Raw genomic sequence first — 13,746 nt, 5'->3', positions numbered from 1 at the left:
CACATTTTCAGCGTTGACTAAACAGCCTTCTGTTAGAAGACAGTGCCATTTAGGGCTTTCACAGCTAGAGAGAATGCCTGGCTTCAAAGGACAGTCTGATTCTCTTGTTAGGAGCTAATGCAGCTGGTGACTTTAAGTTGAAGACAGTGCTCATTTACCGTTCCAAAAGTCCTAGGGCCCTTAGGAATTGTGCTAAATCTACTCTGCCTGTGCTCTATAAGTAAAACAACAAAGTCTGGATGACAGCACATCTATTTATGAACTGGTTTACTGAACATTTTAAGCCAACTGTTGAGACCTACTGCTTAGGAAAAAAGATTTGTGGGAGGCCGAGGCGGGCAGATCACAAGGTCAGGAGATCGAGACCATCCTGGCAAACACGGTGAAACCCCGTCTGTACTAAAAATACAAAAAATTAGCCAGGCATGGTGGCGGGCACCTGTAGTCCCAGCTACTTGGGAGGCTGAGGCAGGAGAATGGTGTGAACCTGGGAGGCGGAGCTTGCAGTGAGCCAGATCGTGCCACTGCACTCCAGCCTGGGCGACGGAGCGAGACTCTGTCTCAAAAAAAAAAAAAAAAAAAGGTTTATTTCAAAGTAGTGTACTGACAGTGCACCTACTCACCCAAGATCTCTGATGGAGATGTACAAGGACATGAATGTTGTTTTCATGCCTCCTAACACAATATCCGTTCTGCAGCCCATGGATCAAAGAGTCATTTTCAATTTCAATTCTCGTTATTTAAGAAATACATTTCATAGGCTATAGCTGTCATAGATCGTGATTCCTCTAGTGGATCTAGACAAAGTAGATTGAAACCTGGAAAGGATTAACTATTTTAGATGCCATTAAGAATGTCCATAATTCATGGGAGGAGGTCAAAATATCAGTGTTAACAGGAGTTTGGAAGAAGTTGATTTCAACTCTTATGGATGACTTTGAGGGGTTAAAGATTTTAGTGGAGGAAGATGTGACCGAATTGCTGCAGTCTTGTGTTCAAACTTGAATGGATGATCAGTTGCTTCTTATGGATGAGCAAAGAATGTGGTTTCTTGAGATAGAATTTATTCCTGGTGAAGGCGCCATGAACATTTTTGAAATGACAACTGAAGATTTAGAACATTATATAAACTTAGTTGATAAAGTGGCAGAGTTTGAGAGGATTGACTCCAATATTGAAAGAAGTTCTATTATGTAAATGCTATCAAACAGCATCACATGCTACCACCACCACCCTGATCGGTCAGTAGCCATCAACATCAAGGCAAGATCCTCCAACAGCACAAAGATAAATAGTCACTAAAGACTCAGATAATTATTAGCATTTTTTAGCAATGAAGTATTTTTCAATTAAGGTATATACATTGTTATTTAGACATAAAGCTTTTGCACACTTACTAGATTACAGTATAGTGTAAATAAAACTTTTGTATGCATTGGAAAACCAAAAAATTTGTGTGACTAGCTTTATTGTGACATTTACTTTCTTGTGGTGGTCTAGAATCAAACCCACAATATCTTTGAGGAATGGCAGTATTGCTTTTATTATGCTTAATTAACTAAAAGGAGGTGGGAAAAATGCCTTCAGTGGGTAAGTAAATTCCCTTTTCAAGGATTTCAGAAACAAATTTTGAAGTTTTGGTTTAGTAAATTAGTTTTACTAACTTTATATATTTTAATGTTTTTAAATTGCAGATTTGCTGTTGCTGAGTCTGATTGTAATTTAGCAATTGCCTTGAATAGAAGTTATACAAAGGCTTATTCCAGACGAGGTGCTGCTCGATTTGCTTTGCAAAAATTAGAAGAGGCCAAAAAAGGTATTTTCTAGTCACTATCTAAAAAATTCTTTAACAGTGTTATCTCACAGATGCTATATAGAGAATACTGAGTAATCACAGTTACTACCTTCAGAGAGCTTTCTGTATTTGAACAAAGGTCGTTTTTGCAACTGAAATGATACCTTGATATTTTTAAGAAAGAATGCATTATTTGCCACCAATCAGAATTTGGTTCAAATTCTCATGTTACTAAGTACTAGCTATGTGACCAGTATCTCCTCTGATTTTCAGTTTCTCATCTGTAAAATAGGCATTAAAATGTCTTGTTGGCTTTAGTGAGGCAAGAGGTAGTGTGTTTAAAGCTCATAACACATGTTTGTTCACTTATAAATTCTAAGCCTTCTGTTATTTCATAAAATAGGTTTGTGTATTATAAATCACAAAATCTGAATAAAGCTGATATTTAATTGGATTTTGCTGCTGCTTAGGTTTTTTTTTTTTTTGAGACAGAGTCTTGCTTTTTCACCCAGGCTGGAGTGCAATGGTGTGATCTCCACTCATAGCAACCTCTGCCTCCCGGGTTCAAGTTATTCTCCCTGCCTCAGCCTCCCAAGTATCCGGGATTACAGGTGCCCACCACCATGCCCGGCTAATTTTTGTAATTTTGGTAGAGACAGGGTTTTGCCATGTTGGCCAGGCTGGTCTTGACTCCTGACTTCAGGTGATCCGCCCACCTTGGCCTTCCAAAGTGCTGGGATTACAGGAGTGAGCCACTGCGCCCGGCCTGCTTCTTGGTTTTATGATATACAACTTATGATAGCAGGTATCCTTCCTGGGGCTGGTGGAAGATGGTTTGTCATAGGATTTTGTCTGCCCTGGGGGAGAAGAAGAAAGTTCAGTGGCTTGGCTCAGCACAGTGGCTTACTCCTGTAATCCTAGCACTCTGGGAGGCCAAGGTGGGAAGACTACTTGAGGCCAGGAGTTTGAGACTAATCTGGCCAATGAGGAGAAAACCTGTCTCTACTAAAAATACAAAAATTAGCTGAACTTGTTGGTGTGTGCCTGTAGTCCTAGCTACTCAGGAGGCTGAGGTACAGAATCACTGGAACCTGGGAACTGGAGGTTGCAGTGAGCCAAGGTTGTGCCACTGCACTCAGCCTGGGCAACAGAGTGAAATCTGTCTCAAAAAAAGAAAGTTCGGTGGCCTAATGATAGTATTTCTTTGTTTCTCCTTTATTTTGCTGTAGGACAGTTGCCTAATTGTCACAGGCAACAAAAGATTGTTTTGTACAGGTTTTAAAATATTACCTATCTTTAAAAATTTTTTTTATCTTCTCTTTTACTTAGATTATGAAAGAGTATTAGAACTAGAACCAAATAACTTTGAAGCAACAAATGAACTCAGGAAAATCAGTCAGGTAAACTATAGTTATTTAAATTAAGTGTATTACTTAATGACCTTTATTTGAAGAAGTAAAGCTTTTTGCATAGATTTTGTACTATAGATTTCTTAATATTGAGATTTTCTAATTTTAATTCTTTGTACTATAGAGTTTTACTAAATGAATTTGCAAGCTAGAGGGAGTGTAATGGTATTTAAAGACCCTTGATTGTTCTAAAAGTTGCCTGAGATCTTTAGAACTACTGCTGCTTTACTCTTTCTCAGATGACAGAATTATTATTTTTTTATCCCACTGATTTTCTTCCTTTTTGGCTTATGCACTGTTTGAAACATTGAGAGAAAAGTGACAGTGATTGGGGAAAGTGTGCTTTTAAATATTACCATTACTATTGCACATAAGATCTGGTAAATATGTTAACTTGATTATAGTTGTGAACTGTATTATATATTTTTAAAATTTTGCCTTAGGTCAAATAATGACTGTGAATATTGAATTTGAGAAGTTTGGTGATGTAGTTGTAATGAACTGTTATGTCTGAAAGCAGCTCCTAAAACAGTTTCTGGCCCGTATAGAAATTCAATAAATATTTGTTGAATAAATGAGCAACTACTTTTAATGGATGCTACTTATTTATTTAAAATAATTCAACTTGTATTTTAGATTCAAAGGGTACATGTGCAGGCTTTTTACATGGGCATATTGTATGATACTGAGGTTTGGGGTATGAATGATTCCGTCACCTAGATAGTGAGCATAGTACCCAATACGTAGTTTTTCATCCACTCCCCTCCCCACCGCCAATGTTTCTCTCCCCAACAGGTAGTCTATAGTGTCTGTTGTTTGTGTTTATGTCCATGTGTACCCAGTGTTTACCTCCCACTTATAAGTCAAAACATGCAGTATGTGGTGTTTGATACTAATTTTAATTGAAATGAGAAGCACATTAGATTTATTATATGCTTATTTTACTTTTTACTTTAATAAGTAGAAAGATTTTGAATTAGAGTAGAAAATGTTATTTTGATTATTTAAAATGTGGCAGAAATTCTAATATATTTGAGGTAATTATGTTTTAAGGTCAAATATATATGCATCTTGCATTACTTTGTTTTATTTTAGCTGACTGCTATGTCTCCTAGGCTTTAGCATCCAAAGAAAACTCATATCCAAAGGAAGCTGACATAGTGATTAAGTCAACAGAAGGAGAGCGAAAGCAAATTGAAGCACAACAGAATAAGCAGCAGGCCATTTCAGAGAAAGATCGGGTAATCCAAAGCTATTCCAACATACAATGTATATGTTTTGCTGAGTGTTGATTTATTTCTTGTATATCAGTTAATTTCTTTCTTCTCTAATATTAAAGTTTTGCTTGAGTAGGAATTGGAAATTAAATGCACTAAAGCCTCTGGGACCTACTAATTCAAAATTTGGGTAATTGATGACTTTATATATAAATTAAAAAAATAACTATAGAAACACTTAAGTTTAGGAAACTACTTTTGAATGTTTTATTATATATTTACATATACATAGTTATAAATTTAACATAGAAGTTAATTACAATCCATTCTTATAATGTACTTTTTTCATTAATTCACACTGAACTGTTTCTGATTGAAATTCCCCTACTAATCATGAGTTAAGGAGGTTTAGTTTGTTTATAGCCTTTCCTGGACCCACAGAGGATTCCTAATAAATATTTATAAAATGATTATTGATTGTGATATTTGACTGATTATAAGTAAATGTTATAGTGAAATCAGGTATACAAATTCCAATACAGTTGAATTTATCTTATATTTGGGCATATTAAAGTTATTGAAGAGTGGGCTTTATAATTCTGGTACTGTATTCTTTCACAAAATTTATTTGAGTTATGAAATCCTTTTGTACAGCTTCTAATGTAATTTAAGACAGTATATTATTTGGACCTTTGTTAAAATAGGTTTTTAAATTTAAGCTTTGCGTAATATGTAATTAATGGAATAATAGTGAATGCTGCAAAGTAATATAGTAGTATACATGTTTTTCCTTTTTAGTACTGAAAAGAGAATAATGCCATTAAAAAAGAAACAACCCAAACCAACAGATTTTAAAACGTGTCTCATGGGCCAGATTTTTAACAATATTCTTTCCTGAAATACTGTTGGTGAATATCCTTGCAGTGTTTCATAAGATTTGAATTCATTAATTTTTTTTGAATTTTTTTTTTATTCTCCATATTTCTCTACAAAATAACAGGGGAATGGATTTTTCAAAGAGGGGAAATATGAAAGAGCAATTGAATGCTATACTCGAGGGATAGCAGCAGATGGTGCTAATGCCCTTCTTCCAGCTAACAGAGCTATGGCCTATCTGAAGATTCAGAAGTAAGTGTTGGTTACATTTTAGTGCTTTTCAGGATAAAAATTTATAATAAATTGGTAAATTTTTACCATAGTTACCTAACATGCCAATTATGGTGTGTTAGGTTAGCTCACATGCCAATTTATGGTAGATTTAAGTAAATTAAAATTCAATTTATATATTTTTGAGCATTTAAAGTGAAATGAGAGGGGAAAAATTGTGTGTGTGTGTGTGTGTATGTGTATGTGTGTGTGTTTATGTACCTGTCGTATACATAGTTCCAGGCACAAGGTGTGTATTCAGTAGATACACACTTGTTAATATTTTCCGGCTTTTAAGTCTGGCACTACACAGTTTACCAGTTTTTCTCTAGTCGCTTTATGTATAGTATTCTGGATCTTGATTAAAAATTATTTTTCACTTCAGAGCCCTTTGGGCAAAGTCTTATCTGGAAATGTTTTATATACATACATGTATAACAAAAGGGAACTGCTGTCATTGAAACTGCTGATTAATAACATATGTAACTAACATTTGATCCTATATTAACCAGCTTTTTCTGGATGTGCCCAAGTTGGACAATCGTAGAATTATATCCGATGGCAGAAACTTAGACTTAGACTTTGTTTCTCTTGTTATACTTTACACACTAATGCCAGAATTTTTAAAAGCCTGTGAGTATAAATAGGAATTCAAAACTTCTTCAGTACCATGAATTCCCCTTTAGCTGTATGTTGAACGCTTCTCAGGATATTTTTAAATGCTTAACTGTACAACTAGGATTACAAAGGAAACCAATTATATCAAAATATAGTTTTGAAAATATTAAAAATTGTGATATAGTAATATATTTGCTTTTTTATTAACACACCTCAAAATGAGAAATTACATTTAAAATACAGGCAAGTGCTGTATTTTATGCTCACCAATATTCAGAATTACAGTAGAAATTTAACCTGCTGCTTATTTGCATGTGATTGTACTGTATTTGAAACTACATTTAAAATACAGACAAGTTAATGTTAAAAAAATTTTAAAGACATGATTGTAAGGTTTCAATAAGGACACTAAATTTTGGGATGATCCTCAACACATCTTCCGTGTACTGATCAACAAGCAAGTGTGGATAGGGAATACCTGAAGCAACATAGATGATTAGATTTCCAATGTGATAACACATGCCTTAGCTCTTTGTCTTCTGAATAACTACCAGGGCAGAGGTGCCCAACAGTTGCCAGCCTTGTCACAAGAGTATCTATAAACCAGACACTGCAATCACATGCAAATAAGCAACAGGTTAAATTTTTACTGTAATTCTGAATAGTGGTGAGCATAAGCAATATTTTGAGATACCAGTAACAGTTGTAATGTAATATGGAAATATCTGAATTTTTTTTTTTTTTGAGACAGAGTCCCCCTCTGTCACCCAGGCTGGAGTGCAGTGGTGTAATTTTGGCTCACTGCAACCTCCACCTCCCAGGTTCAAGCGATTCTCCTGCCTCAACCTCCTAAGTAGCTGGGTCTACAGGCATGCGCCATGACACCTAGCTAATTTTTGTATTTTTAGTAGAGATGGGGTTTTGTCATGTTGGTCAGGCTGGTCTCAAACTCCTGACCTCAGGTGATCTGCCTGTCTCAGCCTCCCAGAGTGCTGGGATTACAGGCATGAGCCACCGCGCCTGGCTGAAATATCTGATTTTTGTTGGTGACAAAGTGATAGATACTGTTGTCTGCATTTGTATTTGAAAGAAAGCTAAATTTTGTTTGAAGTTTAGTGAAAATAATGATACAGTTTTTTTCCTAAACAAGTTTCCACATCCCTCAGAGAATCTCAGGTTAGGAGCTCCTGTCATAGAAATAAATTTTGATTATATATTTAACCTCATTTAAAGTAATAGATATCACTGGAGATAGATTCTTTTGTTGAATAGTCAGAGTAAAGATCATTGCATCTCTTGCTCACTTATGAAAATTTTGATTTTTGCTATCAAAGAATTGTGCATTGGTTTAAAAATTGTAAAGCCTGAGTTCGTTGGTTTGACTAATGCTAAGAGTAATGCCTTCTTATAGGTGAGAGATGATATATGCATTTATAAGATATCTAATTTATTCTATCAGTTTTATTTCTTTAGTTTATAATCGTATTAGTGGAATATATTATACCAAGTTAGCAGAGTATATTTTAAATTAAAAGAACTTATGACTCTTACTTGTATCTTTTTCTAGTGTATCTTTTAGATTCACAGTTAATATCAGAATTTTTTTCTGTACGTGGAGACTGTTGTTATGTATTATGGACTATGTGAGGAACATAAAAAAGCAACATTTCAAGCTTAGACTACTCCTAGTTGAGGTAACCATCCTATAGCTTGAGGTTCTATAAACTGTGTCAAATTAGAGCTAATTAGAACCAGCAGTATAGTCAGTCTTACCTACCAGTGTGTGGGGTAGCAGTAGGGAGTAAGAAGAAATTCACCTAGTTAGGCCAGCCAGGATTCCTAGAGAATGTGCTTTCTGGAGGTAATAGTCTAAATTAGTAGTTTGCATCGGGAAATGAGCAAGACATCCTTGAGTTACAATAATGGAGAGCCTGTGAGCTGACAAATGGTGGAATGTAGGCTGGTAGATGGTTAGCTTCAGAAAGGCTGAAGAAATAAGAAGATAATCAGAAATAAGGAGAGAAGTTTGGGCCAACATTGTAGTCCTTGAAGAGGACTGACCAAGAACAAATCTGAGTCCTATTCTTGGAGTAAAGCATAGATTTAGAGATAGGATAAGAAGAAAATAACCCAGTAGTATTAAATATTAGATTTAGGCAACAGGGTTGAGAGTTGGTCACAAAAATAAGGTAGAATCTTGGTTGCTGGAACTGGAACCAAACTAAGACTTGATTTAGTAGAGGGTGGTTCACTTAATGGTGATTAGGGGCGGCATTTACACTAGAGCCAGAGTAGACCTAGGGCAAGTGGACCTAACTAAAAATCAGAAGGTATCAGGGCTAAGGAGCTAGGCAGAGATGATAGTTTTTCGCACTCACCATTTTTATTCTATTTTTGATTAGTTTGTCTTTTTCTCCAGCCACCTAAAAGATGTTTGTTGATTGGATTTTTCTAAATTCAGTTTACAAATGGAGTGCACAGGAGACGTGTAATAATTTTAAAGGACTTACGTGAGTCTATTTTCAAAGAATAATCGTCTACCTCTGTGGCAACTTCAGACTTTTAGAAAAATTGTTGGGTTTTCTTCAGCTGTACAGTAGAACATGCAATTAAATATGCAATTAAATATACAATTAAAATGATTTCCTAAACATTTATCTTCTGAATTTTCTTTGAATTTGATGTTGGAAATTTTTTGATTTACTTATTCAGCAAATATTTATTGTGCTAAAATGTATCAGGTGTTCTGTGAGGCACTGTGGAAGGTATTAAGTATACAAATATTAAATGTGTAGTTGTTTTTAAGAAACCCGAAATTTGCAGGGAGCGACAGAAAAGGAGACCAATATTTGTGAAAATACGCTAAGATAGCGCTATGAAGGACACGTGCTATAGGAGTTCAGGGTGGGAAGAATACTGGCATAGACTGAGTCCAGGCAGGGGAATTCATAGAAAGCATCTTGAAATTGTTCAAACCAAACTGAGATCTAAAGGAGTAATATGAGTTAATGAGGTGAAAAAACAGGAAACAGGTCAAGTGTTCTAGTGCAGGTTCAAAGACATGGGAGTAGGCAGGTTGATGGTACCTCAACCTGGAAAGGGTGAGTGGTTCATATTATGGCTGTTATTGCAGGGGACAGTGGCAGAGAGAAGGCCAGATACTCAGGCAGGCCCCTGACTTTGCGCTCCAAAGGAATTTGACTTTATCCTGAAAAGTATGGGGGCCATGCAGGTATCTTGAATGATGTAATCAGGCAAGTAGAAAATAACATTGATAAGGGCATGAACACAGATATATTCCTTATCTCTTGCTGGAAAGTGAGTTAAATAAATCAGAGATGTTTAAGTTCATTCGAAATTCTGATTTTTTTCATATGAGATTTTGTTTTGAGGGGAAGATGGCATTCATTTAGGCCTTGGGGAGAATGCAATTACAGGAGTGTTTTTTTTTTTTTTTAATATTCTTATGAAACTTTTCAAACTTATACAAAAGTAGTATAATAAACTCCATGTGTCCGTCATCTAGTTCTAACAAGCCATACTTTTTTTGGTCATATTTGTTTCAGCATTTTCCCCCTGAATTATTGTAAAGCAAATCATAAACATTATGACGTTTATCGCTAAAGAAAGGATATTTTATACATAACCACAACCATTAGCACTCCTAAGAAATTAACAATAATTCATTAATGTCATATTAATATACGGGAATGTCTAAAGTTTTTTTGTTGTTGGGTTTTTTTGGTGGGGGGGGTTTGAGCTCTTCTTAAGCACCTTGTTATTGTAGAGCAGTAATGAGTAAGTCTTTAACTCTGAATTGATTGCCGGTTGCATGGCTGAGTAGAATTTATGCAAAGTGTTAGATGATATGCTATCACATTCGTAGCAAGTTCTCATTTTTTTGTTTCTCTATGAGTATGGGAGATTTACTGTGGGTAAATGTTAATAAAGTTTTATTAGAAAACTAATGCCAGTTAAAATTCTAATGTAATACCTGTGCATATTGAGACTTGGAGAAGAGGTAGGCAGAGAAGCAGTGGCATTCTTTTGTCTGCCCTAGTCATATTTTTGCATTATTATTTCATTGCTCCAGCAGACTCTCCTAACATTCCCTCAATCTGGTACCTTCTCCCTCCTCACCAAATGATTCCAAGATTTGGTGAGAATAAAAAATTTATAAAATAGTTCTCCACTTCAAACACAGATTTAGGAGTTAGTGATTGAAATTATATATACGCTTTTTAAATTAGAAACTTAGTTTATATGACATTTTTCCATAAGCTGCCTTTTTTCCAGTGAGTAATTTTATCATGTTCAATAATAGATATGAAGAAGCTGAAAAAGACTGCACACAAGCCATTTTATTAGATGGCTCATATTCTAAAGCTTTTGCCAGAAGAGGAACTGCAAGAACATTTTTGGGAAAGCTAAATGAGGCAAAACAAGGTAAGACTTTATAACAGCTGGCACTCAGTCATCCTGATGAGTGCCCAAGTTATAGAAGCAGAGATTCGTGTAGCTTACCCATGGTTCAAAGATACTGAACTTAGGGAATTATGTTTTCTTTCCACAGTTTAGATCATGAATAGATTTGGAGGAATGCAGCTTCAGCAATGTACCAGATTATCTTTTTGTTTAGTAGCATACAGTACATTCTGGCTAATTGCCAGTCAACATTAATGAAAAATTTTAATTATAGATGAGAATGGAAAAAGCGATAAAAAGACCAGAATGAAAAGGAAGGGAATCAGTGTTGTTGAGTGAAAGGGACTCACTGTGTGATATGCTTGAAGCCAATACTGTGACATCAGGTTTCTGAGAAAAGGCTTTGTTTATATTGAAAGTTGACTCCCAAAGAGACAGGAATCAAACCCAAATCTGTCTCATTGTCCTGGCCTTAAGGCAGTAATTTTATTAGAAAGGGTTTAGGGAGGTGGATACTGGAATTAGCAGGTAATTAGTGGAAGGAAAGGGAAAAGGTCTTGGGCATATGTAGCTATCTTTTCATGCTAACTAATGGACTGCAGGTGCAAATTTGGGGTAGTTAGTAGAACTTGGTGGAAATTCAGGCTGTGACATCAGCAAGCTCGTTTTTGTGTAAACTCCACTTGGCCATCTTGGTTCCAACCGATTTCAGCCGGTTTTTTTTTTTTTTTTTTTTTCTTAAATCCCAGTAAGCAGAGGAAGTTTCTTTGTTTCAGCAAGTTGTATCTTTTCCTATCTGCCATCCTGCAAACTGAAGAATTTCTGTTAGTGATTGATTTTTTTTTTTTTTTTTAAACTCTTCGGGCTGTGGTTTTATCAGCAGGTAGGGAGTGGAGGATAATGGAGATCTGATGCCATTTTAATTCTTGATACTATTTTTTTTCTTTGTTTTTATGGTCTTCTCTTTTAGGGTATTCATTGAATTAGTCTTTTCAGAGAACCAACTTGGTTCTCCTGTGTGTGTTTTCTATTTAATTTCCTTCTGCTTTTTATTTTATTCCTTCAACTTTCTTTTGGTTTAATTTGCTGTTTTTCTAGCTTCTTGAGATCAGTACTTAGATAATTGATTTTCAGCCTCTGTTCTTTTCTGGTATGTGCGTTTAAAATCTGGCAGTTTCTCTATAAGCCTGTTAGCTACAGCAGTGTTTTTTTTATTGTGGTTAAAAAAAATATGTAACGTTAAATTTATTATTTTAACCATTTTTCAATATATAGCTCAGTGGCATTAAATACATTTACATTGTGCAGCCATCACCACTGTCCATCACCAGGACTTTGTCATCATCCCATTCTAAAACTCTATACCCATTAAACAATAACTCTCCATTCTCCTCTCCCCCCAGCCCTAGTAACCTCCATTCTACTTTCTGTCTCTGAATTTGACTGTTCTAGATATCCTGTGTAAGTGGAATCATGCAGTATTTGTCCTTTTGCCTCTGCTTATTTAACAGCATAATGTCCATGTTGGAGCATGTATCAGAATTTCATTCCTTTTTAAGGCTGAGTAATACCTTGTATGTAATTCTCTTATTCTATTAATATTTTACATTTAGTGAGTTACTCTGTCATTTGTTTACATGGTGAACTTTGCTAAGTTAGATGACCTCTAGGGGCCTCAGTTTTATCACCTTTAAAGTGGGGTTGTAGTGAGGGTTACGTGAAAATTCATATAAAACAACTACAACAGTGTTCAGTAAATGTTCTTATTATAGCTCACCTGTTTCCTAGTAATCTGAGTAAAACTGCTTGAGCTAAAAATGTGATTACTAACTGAATGTATCATGAATATACATGCGAATATGAAAACTCCACATTTTAACTATGTTGTAATGTTTTTAAAAAATTCACTTTAGATTTTGAAACTGTTTTACTTCTGGAACCTGGAAATAAGCGAGCAGTAACTGAACTCTCCAAAATTAAAAAGGTAATGTATTATTTTCACCCAAACATGGTCATATTTTCTGAAACATAAATATATTTATTTGTTGTATAATAAATATTTTGATAGTTATGATTATAAATTTATTTTCAAGGAATTAATTGAGAAAGGACACTGGGATGATGTCTTTCTTGATTCCACACAAAGACAAAATGTGGTAAAACCCATTGATAATCCACTGCATCCTGGATCAACTGTAAGTAAAGCACTTTCATTTTTTCCTTGCCAATTAAATATGTTGTAATAGGAGAATTGGAAACCAGCTATTGTATTAGTAAACTTTTTTTTTTAAATTATACTTTAAGTTCCAGGGTACATGTGCACAACGTGCAGATTTGATACATAGGTATACATGTGCCATGTTGGTTTGCTGCACCCATCAACTCATCATTTACATTAGGTATTTCTCCTAATGCTATCCCTCCCCCAACCTGCCACCCGCAACAGGCCCCAGTGTGTGATGTTGCCTGCCCTGTGTCCAAGTGATCTCATTGTTCAATTCCCACCTATGAGTGAGAACATGCAGTGTTTGGTTTTCTGTCTTGTGATAGTTTGCTGAGAATGATGGTTTCCAGCTTCGTTCATGTCCCTGCAAAGGGCATGAACTCATCGTTTTTTATGGCTGCATAGTATTCCGTGGTGTATATGTGCCACATTTTCTTAATCTAGTCTATCATTGATGGATATTTAGGTTGGTTCCAAGTCTTTGCTATTGTGAATAGTGCCTCAGTAAACATACGTGTGCATGTGTCTTTATAGTAGCATGATTTATAATCCTTTGGATATATACCCAGTAATGGGATTGCTGGGTCAAATGGTAATTCTAGTTCTAGATCCTTGAGGAATTACCACACTGTCTTCCACAATGGTTGAACCAATTTACACTCCCAGGAACAGTGTAAAAGCATTCCTATTTCTCCATATCCTCTCCAGCATCTGTTGTTTCCTGACTTTTTAATGATTGCCATTCTAACTGGCACGAGATGGTATCTCATTGTGGTTTTGATTTGCATTTCTCTGATGGCCAGTGATGATGAGCATTTTTTCATGTGTTTTTTGGCTGCATAAATGTCTTCTTTTGAGAAGTGTCTGTTCATATCCTTTGCCCACTTTTTGATGGGGTTGTTTGTTTTTTTC

At 35.4% G+C, this 13,746-nt stretch overlaps 1 protein-coding gene across 2 annotated transcripts in view; it reads left to right on the top strand.

Annotated features, from left to right (window-relative positions):
• RPAP3 (RNA polymerase II associated protein 3) overlaps positions 1 to 13,746 on the top strand; it is a 42,513-nt gene that overhangs the window by 13,549 nt on the left and 15,218 nt on the right. For both annotated transcript variants that reach the window (XM_024257397.3, XM_063712138.1), the window contains exons 6-12: positions 1,695 to 1,816; positions 3,125 to 3,195; positions 4,320 to 4,445; positions 5,422 to 5,549; positions 10,510 to 10,631; positions 12,524 to 12,594; positions 12,704 to 12,805. In XM_024257397.3, the coding sequence (XP_024113165.2) occupies positions 1,695 to 1,816; positions 3,125 to 3,195; positions 4,320 to 4,445; positions 5,422 to 5,549; positions 10,510 to 10,631; positions 12,524 to 12,594; positions 12,704 to 12,805 (742 nt within the window). The remainder of the gene's footprint in view (positions 1 to 1,694; positions 1,817 to 3,124; positions 3,196 to 4,319; positions 4,446 to 5,421; positions 5,550 to 10,509; positions 10,632 to 12,523; positions 12,595 to 12,703; positions 12,806 to 13,746) is intronic.

This window comes from Pongo abelii, chromosome 10 (assembly GCF_028885655.2).
Source record: "Pongo abelii isolate AG06213 chromosome 10, NHGRI_mPonAbe1-v2.0_pri, whole genome shotgun sequence".
NCBI lineage: Eukaryota > Metazoa > Chordata > Mammalia > Primates > Hominidae > Pongo > Pongo abelii.
Note: the sequence above shows the minus strand (reverse complement) of the source record. Positions and strands in the feature narration are given on the sequence as shown.